This window comes from Podarcis melisellensis (genome assembly GCF_964234715.1).
Source record: "Podarcis melisellensis genome assembly, chromosome: 3".
NCBI lineage: Eukaryota > Metazoa > Chordata > Lepidosauria > Squamata > Lacertidae > Podarcis > Podarcis melisellensis.
The window spans coordinates 102162717-102184773 of NC_138530.1; the positions used below are offsets into that span (position 1 = coordinate 102162717).

Consider the following 22057-nt stretch of genomic DNA (forward strand, 5'->3'; position numbering starts at 1 on the left):
AACTTCCCTAAAAAGAGCTGGCTTCAGTTGTCTTTTAAAAGCAAAATAGTTGTTTATTGCCTTGACATCTGCTGGGAGGGCATTCCACAGGGCAGGCGCCACTACTGAGAAGGCCCTCTGCCTGGTTCCCTGTAACCTCACTTCTTGCAGCGAGGGAACCACCAGAAGGCCCTCAGTGCTGGACCTCAGTGTCCAGGCTGGATGATGGGGGTGGAGATGCTCCTTCAGGTATACAGGACCAAGGCCATTTAGGGCTTTGAAGGTCAGCACCAACACTTTGAATTGTGCTCAGAAACGTACATAGCAATCTATGTTAATTCTGTTTGCAAACTATTTGTTGTCGCTGCTTGTTTCAGGTGCAAAACAATGTGAAGCCACACTGATCTTCAGGTACAATCGAGGCAAAAAGATTTTTACCAGTGACCTCCAGGTTCCCAGTTTCAGCGTTGATTTGGGTACCAACTTCAGACTTACTGACTATTCCACTCAGGAAAGGAGCGCTTACAGCTTTATCTTAGACATCAACAACAAGAAAATCCCCGAAGTTACTCTTACGGGACGCATAGGGTAAGCCACAAGCTTTTCTCATTTTTGCAGATATTGTGGTGTTAGTTGGAGATAGTTAGGCTTCTGCCCCTCTGGAATTTCTAAGGGTAGATTTTTGCTAAGCCAGGAGTCTTTTCGTTGTGTGTTTTTCCAGATACAGCGCTGGGACAGAGTCAGCAGTGGAAGCTTCCATCTCCATTCCTCGCCTGAGGACACAAGCAAAAACAGATGTATTACTGCAACAGTCGCAGAATGGGCTGACATTCCAGATTGACAGTTCAGCTACAAGTCACGGCTCCTCAATTTCGGAGAGAATTGTCTTGGGATACGGTAGGATCATGTGTCAATGCGAAACACCTTCTCTGCCACCAATATGTGGTGAAGGATCAGAATTCCACTTATCACACTCCAAACCTTGGGACCCTTCAGTAGCCACCCACACAGGGCCAGCCTTATGCAGAATGAGACAGCTGCCTCAGGCGGCAGATGTTGAGGGGGAGGGGAAGTAGCCAGAGGTATGAGTGACATGTGGCCTGCCCTGTACCCACTACGCAAGCCTGCTGCCCTCAGGTGCAGTGGAAGACACTGTCCTTGCACAATAAGATTCAACTACCAGTCCAATTGGCCTCTGTATGTACCTTGGGAGAAAGGGCCATCTTGTCTGTTGCCTCAGGCAGCAAAATGATTTGAGCCAGCCCTGAATCAACAAGGCTACACAATTGCATAGCCATCTATGTGAATTCTCTTTGGAAGAGCCCAAACCATGCAGGCCTGAATTGCACATCCTGTATACTGTAAAATCACTTTGCTCAGTGGTGGAGTAGCTGCTTTCTTTGCAAAAAGCATCACTTCCTGGCATGTCCAACTAGGGCTTAGAAACATGTCTATATGGGACCCTGGGCAGTTGCCTCCTGCCAATATGGACAATGCTGAATTAGATGAACCAATGACCAGTCTCACTATAAGGCAGCTTGGGTCTTTATGGTTTGGGTTCCATGCAAGTTCCTCCACCACATGTCAATGGAGGGTTTTGGTGTTGGTTTTTTTCAACTTTGCAAACTGGACTCCATGGGAAACAATAAGGTGACATTTGTCATTCTGCCTTAGATAATGAGAAGATCGAAGTGCAGTGGAAATCAGGCCAGAGTGCAGCCCTGAAGAAAATGTCAGCCACACTACCCGTAGACTTTGCAGATTATTCGAAGACTTTGCAGAAGCATGCCAACAATCTCTTGGACCAGCGAGTAGCCAATACAGATATGACAGTCCGGCATATTTTTTCAAACTTTATAGTAGTAAGTGGAGTTATTTGTCATAGAACATACTTTTCATATGGCTCTGAATCAGGCTGATGAGAGATGTAGGTGATTCCAGTGAGAACGACCTATGAGTACATGATTAATTAGTTTGGGAGAAGCAAAGACCAGGTAAGAAAAAAGATCCAGTAATCTCAAATGCTCAGAAAGCAAGAAGGCAGCCAAGAGGAGGGAGGGAGGGAGGGGGCGCCGCCGAACGCATGTGCGCTGGTACAGCCCAAACAATCAGATCCACGCTGATCCAAGCAGTGATTCCCGGTCCGTCTGTGGGCCTGATCCAGAAGGCAACTGGGCCGGATCTGGCCCCCAGGCCTTAGTTTGCCGACCCATGGGCTAGAATGTGACTGCTTGCATTGTGTTTCAGTACTAGGGGTACTAGGCAGGTGGGTTAGAGTGGGTTAGGGTACCTACGGAACTGCCTCTCCTGGTATACCTCTTGGAGGACCTTAAGGTCCACAAATGACAACATTTTGGAGGTCCCAAGTTGCAAGGTGGTTAGAATGGTCTCAACTAGGGCCAGGGCTTTTTCAGTACTAGCCCCGACTTGGTGGAACACTCTGTCACAAGAGACTAGGGCCCTGCGGGACTTGACATCTTTCCGCAGGGCCTGCAAGACAGAGCTGTTCCGCCTGGCCTTTGGTTTGGACTCAGTCTGACCCTTATGTTTCCCTCTCCTTATGGTTTTGATCTATGGGCTATTTTTAAAATGAGGCTGTATTTTAAATTGCATTTTAACCTGTATTTTAAATTGGGTTGGTTTTTTTTCTTTCCTATTTTGTTTTTACTGTAATTTTACAGGTGTTAGCTGCCCTGAGCCTGGCTCTGGCTGGGGAGGGTGGGGTATAAATAAAATTATTTATTATTATTATTATTATTATTATTATTATTATTATTATTATTATTTGCTCATTTCAACTTTTCTGATCACAAGGCTCTTTGTCGCTTGATATTTTACTCTGATCTTTCAGGCAAGCAATACCTGGTTACAGCAGGCTTCCAAGAACGTTCCTTATGCGAAAAATCTACAGGATAAGTTAAGCGGACTCCAGGAGCTCAATTTTCAGAACATGGAACTTCTTGCCATCCCGGAGGAGCTTTTCTTAAAAAGGTAAAGTGACAGATGACATGTCTTATTTGGTGCTGACAAGGACCCTTTGTGGCCTTGAAGCTGAGCCTCATTACTAAGGGCAAATTGTTCTTATACAAGATACACTGGTGCAAGATGCAGTTTACGACAAATGCCTGGATCAGAACCATGTTTCTAGAAAAAATGGTCACCCATTGTCTTGCGCTTTGATCGCTCTTGTCAGCTTTCTGCTAAAATTACCACATGTTGAATAAGGGGAGTATACAAGGGGAGTGCAGTCTGGAATTTGGGAAGGGACGATAGCTCAGGGCAGATAACATGCTTTTTATCTCATGTTCAAGCCCTAGCATCTCCACTTCATTCCAGATAGCACATCATAGGAAAGACTCTCTGCCAGAGATCCCAGAGAGTATTGGTTATTTATTTATTTATAAAAATTCAGTTTTACACTACATATTTAAATTCAAACATTAAACATAATCATTAACATTTAGGATCGCCCGAATCCTTGGACTTCCCTCCATCCTTCCCTGGTTTCCATTTTCAATGTTTTTCAGCTGCATCGTATATTTTCTCTGTTTTTCTTAAAATAATCCATTTTTACCGAAGTTTATAGTACATTACAAGCATTACTCAAATCCTGCCAAAGTTTTCAGATTGTTTACAGTGTTCTCTTAGGTAATTTGTCAGTTTCTCCCATTCCTTATTAAAGCTCCTCTCTCCCTGCTTTCTGATTTTCCCGGCCATTTTCGCCATTTCCGCGTAGTCCGTCATCTGCATCAACCATTCATCTGTGTTTGGGACTTTATCTCCTTTCCATCTCTGGGCCACTAGTATCCGTGCTGCTGTCGCTGCGTACATGAATAATCGTTTCTGCTTCTTTGATATCTCTGCACCTAAAATTCCTAGTAAAAAAAGCTTCTGGTTAAATTTATGTACCACCTTTCATCCGAAGATCTCAGGACAGTTTACAGGATAAAAATACAGGGGATACAGGGGTGGATGAAGAAAAAATCCAACCTAGAATAGGGCAGCTTCCTAGGCAAAGTGCAACCATGTGTTATTTTGTGGACTTTGTGGGATCTTAATTCTGGGTAACTTTTTATTGCAGCGATGGCCAGATCAAATACATTTGGAACAAGGAGAGTACTGTCATTACCATTCCGCTGCCGTTTGGTGGCAGGTCATCCTACGACATGAGAGTGCCTAAGATTCTGGAAATGTCTCAAATGGCAATGCAGTCAATGGGAGGGAACATGGCTTCTCAAGAGTACAGGCTTCCTCGTTTCACCATCCCAGAGTCATACACACTTCGGGTGCCTTTGCTGGGCACTTTCGAGATCTCTTCCAATATGTACAGCAATTACTACAACTGGTCAGGTTCCTACTCCTTGGCAAACACCACAAAGGATGTCTACAGCCTAAGAACAAACTACTTTGTGAGAGCTGACTCTGTTTTGGAACTACTTTCATATAATGTACAAGGTAAGAATCTCTTCCAGAGTGGTGGTGGAGATTATGAGCATATTATGTAATTAATCGTGTGTTGTGTTTTCTCATTGGTTCAATACATTTTACTAGAAATATGTCACAGGCTCATTTCTCTGTGCATCAAGAGTCAATATGAGAAAATGAATAACTCATATTTGGCCAAGCCTCCTCTTGAGTTTGATAAAGCCCATGCTCACAAGGTTCCTTGTGAATGTATGATACCAGGGACTTACTCAATATTGTGACTGTTCATGCAAGGAATTATGGCAGCCGGATCATATTCTCCCATGTGCATTAATCTACCTAATTGGTTATACTAAACATGCAACACTATAAAGAAAAAATCCTATGCAATAGTCACATAGCAGTTTTGTTTTGCAAAGTTTTCCGCAGTCTTCTTTGTGTTTGCCTTTAGAACAATGTTGAGAGAAACTGTCACTGTTATTCAGCTGGGGAAATGAGGCTGAGAGATAATGTCATACCCAAGGCTACTTAGTGGCTGAGTTCTGATGCTAAACCACAGCTTAATATTCCATAGATGAGTTTCGGTCTCAGGAGCTTCTGTCCAGCTGCAAAAAGATCAGAAACTTTTGCTTCTGTTTTCAACTGACTGTGATTTGTTATGTAGAAACCTAGAACTATGGTTTAGGGATGTAGGTGGCGCTGCGGGTTATACCACTGAACTTAGGGCTTGCTGATCAGAAGGTCGGTGGTTCGAATCCCCGCGACGGGCTGAGCTCCTGTTGCTCGGTCCCTGCTCCTGCCAACCTAGCAGTTTGAAAGCATGTCAAAGTGCAAGTAGATAAATAGGTACCGCTCTGGTGGGAAGGTAAATGGCATTTCCGTGCGCTGCTCTGGTTTCATCAGAAGCAGCTTTGTCATGCTGGCCACATGACCCGGAAGCTGTACGCCGGCTCCCTCGGCCAATAAAGCGAGATGAGCGCCGCAACCACAGAGTCGGCCATGACTGGACCTAATCGTCAGGGGTCCCTTTACCTTTACCTAGAACTATGGTTTAAGGCAGTAATCCCAAACTTGGGTCTCCAGCTGTTGGGGTTTTTTTTTTACTACAATTCCCATCATCCCTGACCACCGGTGTTGCTAGCTAGGGATGATGGGAGTTGTAGTTCAAAAAGAGCTGGAGACACAAGTTTGGGAAACACTGGTTTAAGGCCACAAGCTGTGATAAGAAACCACAGTCTGAACTTGGTTTATTTTCCTAAACCAATCAGTTTGCATACAACATAAAGTGTAATTAGGTGAAAATGAAAACAAAAGCTTTCAGTACCCTTAGGCCATGACACAGGAGGGGAAGGGAGGGTTTGCAAGTCTAAGGCACATTCCTGTAAAGCTAAAATCTGTTTTAGTAGTATGTCCAAATGCAGCCAGTACGAAAGGGGAAAGCTGGATCCAGGTATCCAGAATTCAAGTCCAGCCCATTGTCCATTGTACCACACTTAAAGTCTGTATGTTCTTGTGGACTTTCCCCTTCCTTTACATTAAAATCTTTTGATGAAAGTGCAAAAGAGACTCCATTTGAAAGGGACAGGTATTTCTATATCATCAGCTTCCATTATCTAAAAACCAAACCAAGCCAAAAAAAAAAAAACAAACCTCTGGTGAGAAAGTAAATTGTACAGTTACTTCCATCAGTAAATTCTACGGTTGCTTCCATTGGTGGGGTCTACAGCCACAACCTAGTTAAACCTTAAATGCTAACTGAATGACGGTCTGGTTGCTAAATTAAGAAACCCCACTTATCATCTGTGTCTTAAAGGCTTCAATGGAATAATCCAAAATGTCAGTACAGAAGTAAGCTATACCCAACTGAGCTCAATAAACCTTGCTTTTAATGCAAGTCTTCATAGGATTGCAGACTAAAATCCAAATGTTTGCTTTTAACTATGGTGGGCTTTAAGTTCCATTCAAGTTAATCCAACACACATTTCCAAGTAAGTTCCATCAAAGTGGAACTTAACTTCTAGGTAAACATGCAGTAGTGTATATTTCTTGAATTTGGCTTGCAGGACCTATGAATGTAGAAAGGTGTGCAGTATATTCCAGCAAGGCACAGTAGCTCAAGTTATTTATTTAGTAGTAGTAGTTGTAGTAGTAGTATTAGTAGGAGTTGTAAAAGCTAATTGTACTTTTCTCTTCTCTCTCCACCCCTAGGTCAGGGAGAAGCAAGTTTTGATGGGAACAACATGGCTTGTAATTATGAAAGTTCACTGCAACACAAACTCCTCAATTCAAATTTTAAATTTAGCGAAACAGGCAATTTTGAACCCACTCCTGTGAACAGAAGGACCCTCACATTGGTAACTTCCAGCCCGCTGGGTACTCGGTTTTCCCTGTCTTATGCTGAAGATGCCGAATTGAGCAACAACTTGCTTCTTCAAAACATAAACGTGGAAGGGCAACTGAATGTCGCTTCAGCCTTTGCTAAAACCACAGGCACACTGTCAAGCACCTTTGATGTGAACCAACTCGTTTGGGCAGGAGAATCCAATCTGAAGTTTGACTCTTCCTTGCTTCAGGCTACTAACCAGATGACTGCCAGGTTTACAGGTGGCCCATGGACAGTCAAGTCCATCTCGAATGTACAGAATGGTCTTCTGACTAACACGGCTTCCTTGAAGTATGAAAACAGCCAGCTGAAGTTTTCCTCTGAGACCGCTGGAAACCACAGAAGCTTTGCAGTTGCCAACAAGTTTGACTTCTCTGTGGACAGAAAGGGAGCTGCGCTTCGCTCCGAGTACCAAGCCAATTACGCAGAAAACCAATGCTATGCCCTGATTTCGAGCTCTGTTAACGGCCAAGGTGTCGAGCTGATTAGCCACATGTCTGGGAAAGGTGAAAGACTCAAAGCTGAGCACAAGTCTACATTAGGTGTTAACCTCGATGGCCTGGCAAGCACTGCAACAACAACACTACAATTTAATCCTTTGAAACTGGAGAACGAAATGAATGCCCGGATTGGCATCACTGGGGCTTCCGTGAAGATCAACACAGGAGGACACTTTGGGAAACACAATGCAAAATTTGATTTGGATGGAAGAGTGGCTCCCACAGAAATCGTGCTTACAAGTGTATATCAAGGCAGCATTTTGGATGCAGACAGCAAGAACACCTTAACCTTCAGAGTGAACAAGGGGGGACTGAGGTTTGCAAACAGCTTGATCGGGTCCTACAAAGGAATGAAGCTGGAAAACACTCATGACCTGAACATTGTGGGCTTGTCTTTGACTTACGCTTCCAATTTAGACCACACCATCAGTCCGGGCAAGTCCCACAAACACCACCTGGACTTCCAGCTGCAACCCTATTCTCTCACAGCCAGCGTGAACAACGACTTGAAATTTGGCAGTGCTGATCTAAACAACAACGCACGGTTACAACTTGAGCCCCTGAAGGTTAATCTGGATGGCAATGTGAAAGGTGCCTACAGCGGCGATGAAGTGAAGCATGCCTATACATTTACCTATGCAGATCTGGTGGCGCATGTTAAGACTGACACAGTAGCAAGTATTCAAGGTGCAGCTCTCACCCACAGAGTTAACTTGGATGTCGCAGGTCTCTCTTCGTCGGTCGTCATCAACACAAACTGTGACTCAAAATCCCTAACCTTTTCCAATGCAATACGATCTGTTGCAGCCCCATTTACTGTCACTGTTGACATGCATACAAATGGGGATGGAAGGCTGTCAATCTTGGGAGAGCAGTCAGGACAGCTGTACAGCAAATTCCTGCTAAAAGTCGAACCCCTTGCTTTCTCACTTTCTCATGATTATCGGGGATCCACTGGCCACAGCTTCAGTTCTGAGAAAAGGTACAAGACATTACTGGAGAACAAGGTCACTGCTCTTTTTACGCCATCTGAGCAAAGAAGTACATGGAAGATGAAGAGCCAGCTGAACAATAATGTGTACACTCAAGATTTTAGTGCTTTTAATGATGCAGAAACTATTGGGGTGGAGCTGGATGGAAAAACCTTAGCAGACCTTTCTGTATTAGACTTTCCTATAACTATACCATTCACAAACCGGGGGAGAGTCAATTTAATTGATGTTTTAGATTTAAGGGAAAATGTAGCCCAGACTCAAGAGTTTGGTCTTGCTCTTTCCGTGAAGTATGATAAGAATGAGAACATGCATGTCATCAATCTGCCCTTCTTGGAAAAGCTACCAGCTTACTATGAGCAAATGAGGCAGTCCATCTTAGCTGTACTCAAATCTATTCAGAAGAACCTGAAGGGTGTAAATATAGATCAGGTTGTGAGAAAATATAGGGCAGCATTAGATAAAATCCCCCAGCAGGTTAATAACTATGTGAAGACATTTGATCTGGAAAGCAAAGTGAACAACCTGAAAGAGAAACTGGATGCATTTGCAAAGGATTACAGCATAACAGTGGATGACCTTGAACTTGCTTTGGAAAATGCCAAAACTAATCTCCAGGCAGCTTTGTCTAAACTGCAGGTTTTCCTGGTTGAAACTGAAAAGTATATAAGGAGCAATTATGACTTAAAGGCAGCTGTTGTGCAACTTATTGAGCAGATTATTGAAAAAATGAAAGTTATAGACAGACAATATGAAATCAGTAAAAAAATGATTGACACAATTCATCAACTGCAATCTGCCATCTCTCAGTATGACTTTAACCAGATAGGAAGCAGTGCTGCTGCTTGGGTTCAAAATATGGATGCTGAGTACAAAATCAAAGCTCGAGTGCAAGAAAAACTAGATCAACTGAAGAAACAGATACAGAATATAGATGCCCAACGCATTGCAGAGAGTTTGAAGCAGCAAGTGGAGGCAATTGATATTAGAACACTTATAGAGAAGCTGAATGTGTCCTTTCCCATTCAAAAACTTAATCAAATTCTGGAGCAAATTAAAGATCTTCTTCTAAATTATATGGAGGACTACAAAGTGACTGAGAAGATCAATATACTTCGGAACAAAATGCATGAACTTATTTTGAACTATAAAGTTGATCAGCAGGTCAAAGTTCTAATGGACAAAATAGTTGAGTTGTATAACCAACAGAAAATTGGAGAAACAATGCAGAAATTAACCCTGTCTCTGAAAAAAATTGACATAAAATCATTCTTCAACCAAGTACTGAAATTCATTGATGATGCTGTTAGGCAGCTCCAATCATTTGATTACACAAATCTGGTGGATGAAGTCAACAACTTTCTCGATTTTGTTATCAAGAAGCTGAAGTCATTTGATTACAACAAATTTGTAGATGAAACAAACAACAAAATCCGGGAAACAACACAGAAAATCAATGATGAAATCAAAGCCTTGGAGCTACCTCAGAAAATGGAAGCTACAAAACAATACATCAAAGATGTCACTGCTGTGGTTGCTCAGAACATACAGAAACTAAAAGACACTAGACTTGCCATCATCTTTAACTGGCTTAGTGATCTCCTAAGCTCAACAGCATTAAGTGAACTGAAAAGTAAAGCTTGTGAGTACCTGGAAGATGCACGTGAGAGAATTTATCAAATGGATATCCCATTAGAAATCCGGGGATACCTTGAGAAGTTCAGCCAGCTCTACAGCACCATAATCACCTTCCTAGATGAACAATGGAAAACTGCCTCAAAAAAGATTACCCTTTTAGCTGAGCAATACAATGTAAAAACTATGGCTGACAGTTTCAACCACTTTGTTGAAACTGGTTTCAAAGTTCCTGAGATCAGAGCAGGCATAATCAACATACCAGCTTTTGAAGTCAGTCTCCGGGTCTTGCGGGAAGCCACCTTTCAAACTCCAGATTTCCTTATTCCACTAACTGACCTGCGTGTCCCATCTTATCAGGTAAACCTCAAGAAATTGAAAGAAATCAGAATTCCAGTCAGATTTACTACTCCTGAGTTCACCATTCTAAATACATTCAAGGTGCCATCTTATACAATTGATTTGAATGACATCAAGCTGAAGATTGTGAAGACGATTGACCAGATCATGTCGAGTGACTTTCAGCTGCCAACTGCTGATGTGTATTTCCAAGATATAAAGATGAAAGATATGTATTTTTCTGACTATTCTTTCCCAGAAATGAATTTCCCTGAACTCCAAATACCTGAATTACTGATCCCAAAACTAAATTTGAATGAATTCCAGTTCCCAGAGATCCAAATTCCAGAATTCCAGCTGCCCCGCATTCCACACTCTGTGATGGTCCCTACATTTGGAAGATTGTCTGGTGCTTTCAAAGTAACCTCTCCCTTCTTCACGTTGACTACTAATGGTGCTTTTAAGAACACAACAGCTTTTGCCCACAGCCCACAGTTTTTGGGGTCTATTTCAGCAGTAGCAACTTCCAAAATCAACTGCCTTGCTTTTGAAATGACTGCAGATACAAGTCTCTCAGCTCCCGAGATGCAGCAGTTAATCCTAAGAGACAGCCTGAAGTTCTCCCACATGTACATTGATGCTATTCATGCAGGTGAAATAACATTTTTGGGGACTTCTGTTCGGGGAAATGCAGAAACTACAGCAAAATTCCATACTGAGCGTAACTCTATAGATCTGTACAACCAATTAACTGGCAGCCTCCAGAAGAAGATTTCCATAGAGAGCAGGACAACCTACAGACACAGGCTATATATTCCAAATTTCAGCAGCCAAGCAGAATTAAGTAATGAAATAAAAACAGCACTAGAAGCAGGACGCATATCAGCTACTTCCATTGGCAGAGGAGACTGGAAATGGACAGCCTTTGATTACTCTGGTGAAGGAACCCATGAATCAAGTGTCAGCTTTGGTTTAGGGGGATCTGTAGCTTCATTCATAGCACAAAACAAGATCAATGATAAGTACTTGAGAGTCGACCAAAGACTGGCGTATGAATATAATCTACCAAGTTCTGCAAGGCTTGAAGTTCAATCTGTAGTAGAATCTCCACAGCTGGGACGTAGTGACTTAAATGTGCAAGGCACAGGGAATCTTGCAGAGCTCAAAACAGAACTAAGGGGCACACACAATGCTAAGTTGAACGGACGCATATCTGGGACTATAAATAATGATGTGAACTTCTTGGTGCAGCCCTTTGAACTGAGCACATCAACAAATAATAACATGAATGTAAAAGTTAGCTTCCCAATGAAAATAGTCGGCAAAATCGAGCTTGTGAATAATTATATACTGGCACTGAGTCCCTCCACTCAACAAGTTAGCTGGGCAGCTGAGGGCAGATTTAATCAATACAGATACGTCCATAACATGTCTGCTGGTAACAACGAAGAAAGTATAGAGGCTTCTGTGTCCATGAATGGTGATGCTAACTTGGAGTTCCTAAAAAATCCCCTCTCGTTTCCTGAACAATCTATCATGGGCATCAAGACACCCCACGTGCAAGGATACTCTCTGTGGGAGGACTCAGGGCTGAAGAATTTACTGAAGACTACAAAGCAATCATTTGATTTAAACCTGAAAGCTCAGTACAAGAAGAACAAAAATATGCACTCGTTTCAAATTCCTTTGGATGGAGTACACCAAGCCCTGAATCAGTACATTGCAACCTTCAACAGGCACTTTGAGAAAGGTAGAGACAACACCTTAGCATTCCTGACCGAGTCCTATAACCAAGCCAAGACCAAGTTTGACAAGTACAAAATAGATACTTCAGTTAACAAAGTCCCACAGACATTCAGGATTCCAGGGTACACTGTTCCAGTGGTCAACATTGAGGTATCTCCTTTTACTGCTGAGCTCCCAGCTTTTGGCTATGTGATCCCTAAAGAAATGAGCACTCCAAGTTTCACAGTCCCACTTGTTGGGTTTTCAGTGCCATCCTATACATTGGTCCTTCCATCATTGGAGTTACCAGTCCTTCACGTTCCCCAAGGTCTGCAGACTCTTAAGCTTCCCAGCTATCGAGCACACTCGCCTTTAAACAGAATCTACATTCCAGCCATGGGAAATATTACCTATGAATTTTCATTCAAATCTAGTGTGATTACCCTGAACACAAATGCTGGCCTTTTTAACCAATCTGATATCGTTGCTCGCTTGAGTTCATCCTCCACTTCTGTGATTGATGCCCTGCAATATAAATTGGACGGAACAACCAGCCTCACAAGGAAAAGAGGGTTGAAGCTAGCGACTGCATTATCCCTGAACAACAAATTCATAGTGGGGAACCACGACAGCACCATCAGTCTCACCAGGAGAAATATAGAAGCTTCAGTGATTACCACAGCAAAAAGCAGCATGCCAGGCTTGAACATGAATTTTAGGCAGGAGCTTAAGGGAAATGCTAAATCAAAGCCAGTCATTTCCTCAGCAATTAATCTAAACTACGCTCTTGACACTCGTGGTGCCACTGCTGAAGGAGCAATTGTCCACAAGGCCACCTTGGAAAGCATTGTATCTTATATATCTGTAGATACTTCAACCAATGCTTTCATCAACGGAGTACTTCACAAGAGAAAACCATTTTCTGGAAAGTTGGTTCATGAAGCAGATGCCTACCTAAATGCTAAAGGTGCTCGTTCCTCAGTCAAATTTGAGACCAGCTCTGACATTGATGGAATCTGGAAGTTTGACACAAAAGAAAATGTTGCCATTGAAGCATCCACTCGTCGTCTTTATGCATTATGGGACCACAATGGAGAAAATCATCTGAAATATTATCCAATTGTCAGAACTGAAGGACATCAGAACTGCAAAGTGACTTTAGAAGTAGAGCCTGGAAGTATGTCCGTGCGTCTTCAGATACAAGCTAGCCAACCAAATAATTTCTTCGGTGAGACTTCAGTTAATCAAGACTTTTCCGTTGCCACCAACAGTGAGAATCAGAAGATTGAGTGGAAGATCGAAGGCCAAACCCTCTCCCTCTTCCTTGGACATCACATGCAGTTATCGAATGACGACACAGAAGCTCATTTTGACCTGTCCAGTTCTTTGGGAGGTCATGTAGCGTTCCTCAGAGGCCTTGTGCTGCCAGTTTATGACAAGAGCTTATGGCAGATCTTGAAATTAGATGACACCACAAGTCCTGGAGAAAGGCAATACTTAAATGTGTCAACATCCTTCGTATACACAAAAAATGAAGATGGGTACTTTATCCCCATAAATGTCAACCAGCTGACGGATGGATTTACATTCACAATTCCTGAAATTAACTTACGGGATATCAAAATCCCCCAAAGACTGACCACCACGCCATTTCACATTGGATTTCCATCACTTCCAAAAATTCACTTTCCTCAGTACGATGTAGTGACCAGCTTGAAAGAATATAAAATTCCCTACTTTGAGGTGACTATACCTGAGAAGCTATTAACTGTATCTGAATATACTCTTCCAAAGACCCTTTCTCTGGGTAAAATCTTTGTGGACTTCAGCGCTGCAGCCAAGAAGATAGCTGACTTTGAGTTGCCTACGATTACTATTCCTGAACAGCAGATTGAAATCCCAGCCATTAAAATCTCCTTCCCTGCTGGAATCTACATCCCCACTTTTGGAGTTTTAGGTGTTTCTTTCAAAGCTGCTTCACCATTGTACAGTACCACCTGGAAAACAGATTTCAAGAACCATAAAGACTCTTTCAACCATTCCATTGATTTTACTGCATATTCACCACTGCAGTTCCTGGCCTATGATCTAAAAGGTAAGATATTAGATATAGATGTAGATATAGATATAGATAGAGATAGAGATAGAGATAGATAAAAGTTTTAGGTGTCTTGGATCCTGAGGGAAGTTCTTTGCAAGGGAAGTGTGTTCCATCCTCTCCAGCCACCTGCATTCTCTCAAAACAACAACAACAACCTGTGAATGGAAGATGCCTTCACTAAATTTTGGGTGATTCCACCCCCTCTCCCAGCACCCCTCACCCCTCCTTCCATACTGTTCAGAAGTTGCTGCCCGAACCTTTGAGGAAGCTTTTCGGGGTACACAGGCAGCTTTTAGTAGTCAGGCCACTTTCCTTCCATAAACTTCTTCCCATTTACTTATCTTCATATCAAAACCACTGTACCTCAGTCAAAAGGTACACACTATACCAAAAGAATGAAATAAAAAAGCTACATTGTGGAAGGAAAATGAAAGAGTGTGCTAGGAATCTGATACTACTTCAGGCAGTATCTGAAGTAATAGGAATTATACTTCAATTTTTAAAAGAGTTTCACCAATATTTTCAGTAATATTTTCAGCTGTCCCATAAGGCAGACTAACATTATTATGTAATCACATATTGCTGTTGGAGGTGGCCAGGGACCAAATATGAAAGGTCAACTAGGTAGTTTAAGGCTAGAGGAAGATTTTGACTCATAGAGGGACATTTGAACCAGGAATATCCATTGTTCTCCTCCGAGTCACTGCCTTTTGCACTTTCCCCTTCCTCAAAACACATTTTCTTATGCCCTCTCCTTTTTGGAGTATCTCTGGTATGGAGATACTCCAAAAAGGATCCTCCATGGAGAGGAAAAAGTATGGGAATGCCATGATTTTGAGGAGCACCTCAAATGGACAAAGATGGAGGTACAGGAAGCTTTCTATCCCCATTAAGCAACACCTATAGATGAGCCCCTAGTTTACAGATGAGTCTATGCAGTAGAACAGCTCTCTATAATAGCTGCAGCAGATCCTGTAAAATGTAGAAACCAATGACAAAAACTTCTGCATTCAGTGCAGCAGTTTATTATTTAATGGAAAAGTGAGATGTTGAGTACACATGATCTCAGCCCTAGACTTTCAATGCAGGCTCCATTTACGTTAGCTATAATTTCACCTGTGTGCAACCTTTTCTTCATAGGTGTGTGGATCTACAAAGGTAACAACATCGAAGGAAACAGCCATTTTGTGCATCGTGATCTGAGTGCAGAATATAAAGAGCGTCTCACTGTACTAGAAAATGGGTAAGGACTTGTTTTCGTCAACCTAAAAGGCACACTCTATAGGGAATCCCAATTCAATGAGCTATGGCCATTATAAAATGTGTGCTAAATGTTGTCCTTTCACTTGGTGTGCTCCTAACAACCCTCTCTCCCCCCCAAAATGGGAGAAGGGAGGGAATGACATCCAAGGAAACATGTCTGAAGGTGCCATCTGCTCTACTTTGAGATTTGAAAACAGGAGGTGATAGTCAACTAAGTCATATTCAGTGGGTTTACTCTGTGTTTGACAAAATTGCCTATCACGCAAGGTCTTTTTGTGGATTCCATCACCAGATATGAGACTTTATTCCAAAGTGGGGCAGAATCACTTCACTGGTTTCCTGGCAGCTGGGTCTCCTGCTGCTTGCTGGGAGGGAGAGTGGGGTGTTGGCAACCACACCAGCAGCAAAGCCAATATGGTGCTTCTAACTGTGCATTTTTGTGAAGGGCAGGGGACAAATATTTATAATAAACAAATGAGTGCCTGGATAGCTCAGTTGGTAAGAACATGGCCCAGATCATGACAAGGTTGCAGGTTCAATCCCCGTATGGGACAGCTGCATGTTCCTGCATAGCAGGGAGTTGGATTAGATGATTCCAGTGCAATTTTTCTAGAAAAGAGATGCTAGAGCTCACCATGAACTTGGCAATGACACCCACCTGAGAGGTGCCAGAGCTGAGCTCCAGTTGTTGTTTTTTAAAAAGCCCTGGATGGGATCCTCAGCTTCCCTTCCCACTCTCCAATTCTATCATTCTAAGTCTTCTGAGATAGACATTCATTTAAAATCAACTGTATTTTTAAATTAATAATAATTAATAATTACCTTTTCTCTGATTGATTCTGCCTGCTTTAGAACCACTGACTACACGATATCTCTGGATGTCACCAGCCCAACCTTCACTGATGTTCAAGTGCGTTTCCATGAACAGACCGCCAGAGTTGCTACCTCAATATCTTCATCTTCAGCTGGAACCCTTGGCTCTCTCATCAGTCTGGATACGGATACTTTCAAGGGCGAGGTTTTCTACCAAACTCTGGTAAGCATGGCCAGAATTAGGCCGTGTGCTTTTGGATCATGAACTTACTACTGGCACAGTGCCCATCTTTATGATAGATGGGTTTGAAGGCAGAAGACGGGGAAGTCAGGTTTTATTGTGACAGTCCTGTATTGTGAGGTCCCTGTTAACTGATTTGGGCCTGTTCACACCAGGAACAGAGGTGTGGTGAGAATAGGCTGCTCTGTGACAAAGGGATCTGTCTTTCCATTTGGGGTCTGTCTTTCCATTTGCCACAGCATAGTTGCTCTGCTTCCCTTTTTCGCCTCCTCAGCGTAAGCTGAGTTTTTCAGAATTTGAATGTGTCGCCAGACTTCTAGCAGTACCATGAGGGGAAGACTAAGATGTGTTTTTCTAAGGCCACTTTTAACTTATTTGTAGATGTTAGCCGAATGCAGGCTTCTCCTATCTGTTGCCCCTCCCCCAAGTTGTTGGACTACAACTCCCATCATCCCTGATAATTCGCCATTGGATTTTTAAATTATAAATGATTACTGCAAAAAGAAGCTATATCTATACACCGGGGTCATATTCTGTCAAATTTTTGTTTCATGTTACTTTTTATTTCCCATATTTTAGTGTCCTTGGGTTGACTGAAATTATTTAATAATTTAGATAGGCTTAGGATTTAAGTGTGTTAGGAAACAATTTAAGATGTTTAAAGACAAATCTGAAAGAATGAAAGATGTCAAGTGACTAAGTTAAATTTTCTGAGAAAATTGAGTTTGGAAAACTGTTAAAATGATATATAACAAAATTCAACCAAGGGGATTTGAGGAAGTCACTAAATAATGTTACCAAGATTTAAATAGGATGTATGTTTGTGTGTTTGTGTTTTAAAAATCTTTGGAAAATTAATAAAAAATTTGATTTTTTAAATAAATAATTTAGGAAGGGCACAGCAAACAGGCATAAGCCATAACCACAGATATGATAAACATTGGTGCAAAATAAGTCTATTAGTGGAAGACTTGTCTTGGACTTGTCTTGGCAAAGTAGTGGGTGAGTGACAGTTCCTAAAAATGTGTTTTGCATTTGCAGTCTAACCCTCAGGAAGTCGTCAATGTCTTTAAAAGCGAGATATCATTCCGAAATCCTGAACTGATTCAAGTCAAAGCCAACTGGAAAGAGGATGTTGCCACAGACCTACTTGAAGGCTTAAAAGAGAAGGTGCCTAAAATAGCCGGTGCTTTGTACAACTGTGTTAACAAGTACCACCATGAGCATATGGGTATTGAGATCAACACTGCCACCTTGAAGCTGAAGGACAACCTGAAACATAATGCTGACATGTCTTACAGAGCTACTTTAAGCACTATCAACGAACTGGAACAGGGGCTGCACGGCATAACTAACCAGGTCACTGGGGAATATGAAATCTTGAGGAAGAGAGCCAAGAAGATGTACCACCAAGCTGCAGATCAAGCCAACCAGATGGACTATGACCAAATCAGAGCCCAGTTTTTTGAAGCCACCATGAATATAATCGCAGAATACCATAAAAGGGTGAAGCGTCTTATTGATTCTGCCATAGAATTCTTGAAGGTAACAAAATTCCAGGTGCCAGGAGTAGACGGAGAGCACACTGGTGAAGAACTTTATGTGATGGCCACTGAGAAGTTAGCAAACACCGCAGAGCTCTGCATCACAAAAATGCAGGAATATTTTGATGACCTGAATGCATATGCGAATGAACTAGAGGTTAAAATTCCAATTTCCGGCCAGACCCTCAAAGTTTGTGACATACTTGATGAAATTAAGGTCTTTCTAACACATGTTAGAAATAGAGTCAGTAACCTATTTCTTGCCCTTGAAAAGATTGACTTCACACAATATCTAAGAGAGCTCAAGGAAGTCACTCAGCAAGTTTTCAAAGCAGCAGAAGATCTGATTGCAAATTTGAAAGCCCAAAACTATGAACATTTAAAAGCCCAGGCAAGACAACTCTCGGTCAAGATCCGGCAAGGACTCAGTGAGTTAGCAAACAATATAGGATACTTCGCTCAGCAGGTTGGAAAGTTTATCCAGCAGACTTCGCAGGTTAGTTCCGTGGAGATAGAGCGTTTGCTGCAAAGCATCAAAGCCCTGAGGGAGGAATATTTTGACCCAAGCATTGTTGGGTGGTCTGTCAAATATTACGAAGTGGAAGAGAAGGTGTTGGCTTGGCTGAAGGGTCTGATCAATGATGTGGTAGAATGGCATGCCAAATGGATCAGTGGGGCTTCTGACATGGTTGCACACCTGACAGATCAAGTGAAAGATTTTTTGGAGAACTATGAAACTGAATTCTCCAAGTCGGCTCATGACAAGATTCTATACTGGTCGGAAGCTGCTAAGAAGAGTGCTGCAGAACAAAACCAAAAAGTCAAGGCAAAGGTAAATGAGGCATATGAGCACCTGTCTGATTCTTATGCAAGGCTTATCGCTAACACTAAGACCCTGATAGACCTGACAATAGAAAACTATACTGCATTCCTCCGGTACCTCCAACAGCTTCTGGATCAGTTTGAACAAGCGACAGCTGACACACTGAGGCCCTATATCGTTGTCCGCCCAGGAGAGCTCAGGATAGACATCCCAAAACCATTTGACTTGCCAACCATTTATCAGATGAGCCAGCTCAGTGAGGAAGATATGAGAAAGAAACTGGAAATAACACGGGAACTGATTCAGCAAGGTGTCGAACAAAGCTCCAGGAAATGGGAGGATCTGCAATATTTCATTGATCAGCAGATCGGCGCTGGGCAACTGACCATGCAACAGATCAAGGAAAATGTACAGAAGCGCTTGCAATCTTGAACGGACAAAGAGAAAGCAAGGTAGTGCAAGCTTTTACCACGCCATATTTAAAACCAGCGGCAATCATTGCTCTTGGAACATCAGAAAGCTATTTGTTTGAATTTGGCATTTGTAAATGAAAACGGAATAATTTGTGGGTTAGTCTAATGCTTTTCAAAAGCCAATAAATTAATTCTTTGTGACATTTTAGCGTCCTTTCATTGAAACCAGTTTTCTTTTAGGTCATAGGTCATAATCCAGTATTTTTTAATGGAAGCCTTTACAGAGGCTTCAAATGGAGCAAAACGTTTTGAAAATTGCTTCAATGGAAGATGAGAACCCAATGGAACAAGAAATAGCATGTGATGAAAAAGTCAGCCTAAGAACCCAGTTTAAGAATGTGAACTATAAATAAATTTTAATTAGGCAAGTAACAGGAGGAAATAGGCAGAAGCATACATGTTGGGTTGGAATGTGCATTCTCCATAAAACAAAACAAAGGCATCATCAGTGAGTAAAATTGATCTGTCTACAAAGCTAAACATTAAGTTTCTTTTGTGCCCTAAATAGTCCTCTAACCAGTCAAGGGTCAAGCACTGTACTTGTCAACATAGTTTCCCTTTTTCTCGTCAACCATGTTAGTATTTTCTGGTTTGTACAACCATTATTTTTATATTTCTATTTTAATTGTTGAATATTTTATTTTTGGTTCAATCCAAGGCCCACCATTGTTTCAGGCAATCTTCAGCTTAAACTGAGGTTGTCAGATCCTTGTTCTGAAGCAGGCTGCTGTCCCACTGTTTTTACTCTGCCAGTACTACTTAAATAGGCAAAGTTCATTAGAGGCAGTATTTCAAGAATGAACACTCTCTTGCTGCTCAGCTGTTGAAAGTGCAGGAGCCTTCTCTGGGTAACCTCGCAGGAAGGCCTCATGTGAATATTCCTAAGTTTGAAAATTCTGAAATTTCTGAAAGCAAAATATTTGGGCCTAATAATTTATTTGGTTTTATATTTAGCCATTAGAACACACTGTACATATCAGAGATCAGACTAATAGGATTCCCACCCTTTCCCGTTCCCTTCTTTCTTTTCTCAGAACAAACTTGTTTTGCAATGTCAGTAGAAAAGTTGTGTATATGTATCCTTTAATTAAACAGTTCACTCTGCTAGCTTCTGTATTTTTTTCCCCCTTACCTTGTTAATTTATGAAAGGAGGTTTCTTCTGTTTCGTTTTCTTTGAATCATATTCTTTTCATTCTCTTTTCCTGGGACACTTTTTGGGTTCGTTACAAAGGGATTTTGCAAGTGTGTTCGAAGTCTGTCAGAGATGACTCCCATCTTCAGAAAACGATTCTCATTATTGGAAGCTAAACCTTTGGCAGAGGAGCCAAAGAATTTCAAGAATAGCCCTATCAACTCCATCCCATCACTGTTTCTCCATTTTGTTTATGGGGTTCTGCTCACAGGATTCTCTGGCTAGGGTCAGTGAAGAGTCTTTGACTCCGTTGGGTAGGAGGCAGCCCGTCCTTTTCACCCGCTTGAAATGGTTTACATACACAAACACCAATTGTGAGGCCTACACTTTTATGAGCAGCTCAATAGTCATGGGCTCACACTGCTTCCAGAAGGTCTGGGTCTGGGCAAGTCTAAAAAAGAAGAGAATCAAGAGAGGCCTCTCTGCAGCCTTGGGGTTCTGACTTAGCACACAGATAGGAAGCTGAAGAGAGCATTCCTCATTAATCTTAAAAGGTTGAGGTGGGGCTAGAGGCTGTTGGTCATCATCAGCACTGAGTTAAGCCTGGAAGAAAGTGGTGCAGATACCAGTGCCCCAATGCCATGTGATTCTGTCAACCCTTCAGGCGGGCCACACTGCAGTTTGCATTACCTGAAGCTTACAAACTGTGACCCTTGACAATGCCAGTGATGTGGCATGTCCTACACAGCTTTTCCAAATGTTCTGCTATTTCTCCTCGATGGGAACGAAAGCTCTCAGGTGAAATGCTTCCAGGCAGTCAGATGGTGGCACTATGCACAAAGTTCCACCGGGGGCCGTTCTGAGCTCATTAAAATGTGTGTTATGCTGCTCATTGTCTCGTTCTCATTCTCTGCTCTGATTTCCCCTTGGTTACCTAGTTGGAAACTGTACCCCTGATAATTCATACACACACACACACGGGCAACCTCTAACAAATGTTGCTAAGTGAGGAACTGCCACCTGTTAAGAATCTATGGTTTGGGGATTCACTGAAGTGTGCGGTTTTCCCACACTAGTATTTTAAAAGGTTATAGATCATGTGTGCATAATAGGCAGAACATTAGGTCACTTGTCTCACTTACAACAATAATCCATTTTGATATGGGTCAGGTTGACACAAAGAATCTACCCATACCAGGTCTATTGATGAAACTGATCCCCTTTCCCCCCAAACTAATGAAATTTTCAACTAATGGGTACTTAAGTTAATAAAGTGTGCCACACATCTGTTAGGAGCCATTTGTAAAAGAAACCATTGGGAGTTCAGCTCTGAGATCACTGATATAACGTTTGAATGGCATCCCACTGGGAAACAGCATGGTATCAAATTAAGGAAAGTAACACAATAAATGTGTGAGAAATAACATTAGTGCATAAACAGCAAGGAAGAGAAGAGAGCTTGAGGGGGGATGACTGCCACTGGGTGTCCACAAAACTACTACTAATAAATTATCAGGGAAAATCCTTATCCCCTACTGCTGGCTTTGGCATTGACTTAAATGAATCATTTTCAGAACAAAAACCACATCAAAATGATAATGATGAATCAATAAATTATTTTATTATGATAATAATAATTTACACACACCTACAAAAAATACACTACACACAGCATACCCATCATAATT

General features: G+C 42.0%; 1 protein-coding gene across 1 annotated transcript in view; it reads left to right on the top strand.

The window, feature by feature from the left end:
* Positions 1–20343, top strand: part of APOB (apolipoprotein B) — a 47293-nt gene extending 26950 nt beyond the window's left edge. Inside the window, exons 21-29 of the mRNA XM_081905882.1 lie at positions 357–567; positions 701–876; positions 1654–1841; positions 2831–2970; positions 4061–4434; positions 6613–14073; positions 15220–15322; positions 16195–16378; positions 17438–20343. Of these exons, the coding sequence (XP_081762008.1) occupies positions 357–567; positions 701–876; positions 1654–1841; positions 2831–2970; positions 4061–4434; positions 6613–14073; positions 15220–15322; positions 16195–16378; positions 17438–19195 (10595 nt within the window). The 3' untranslated portion in view covers positions 19196–20343. The remainder of the gene's footprint in view (positions 1–356; positions 568–700; positions 877–1653; positions 1842–2830; positions 2971–4060; positions 4435–6612; positions 14074–15219; positions 15323–16194; positions 16379–17437) is intronic.
* The last annotated feature ends 1714 nt before the right edge of the window (positions 20344–22057 follow it).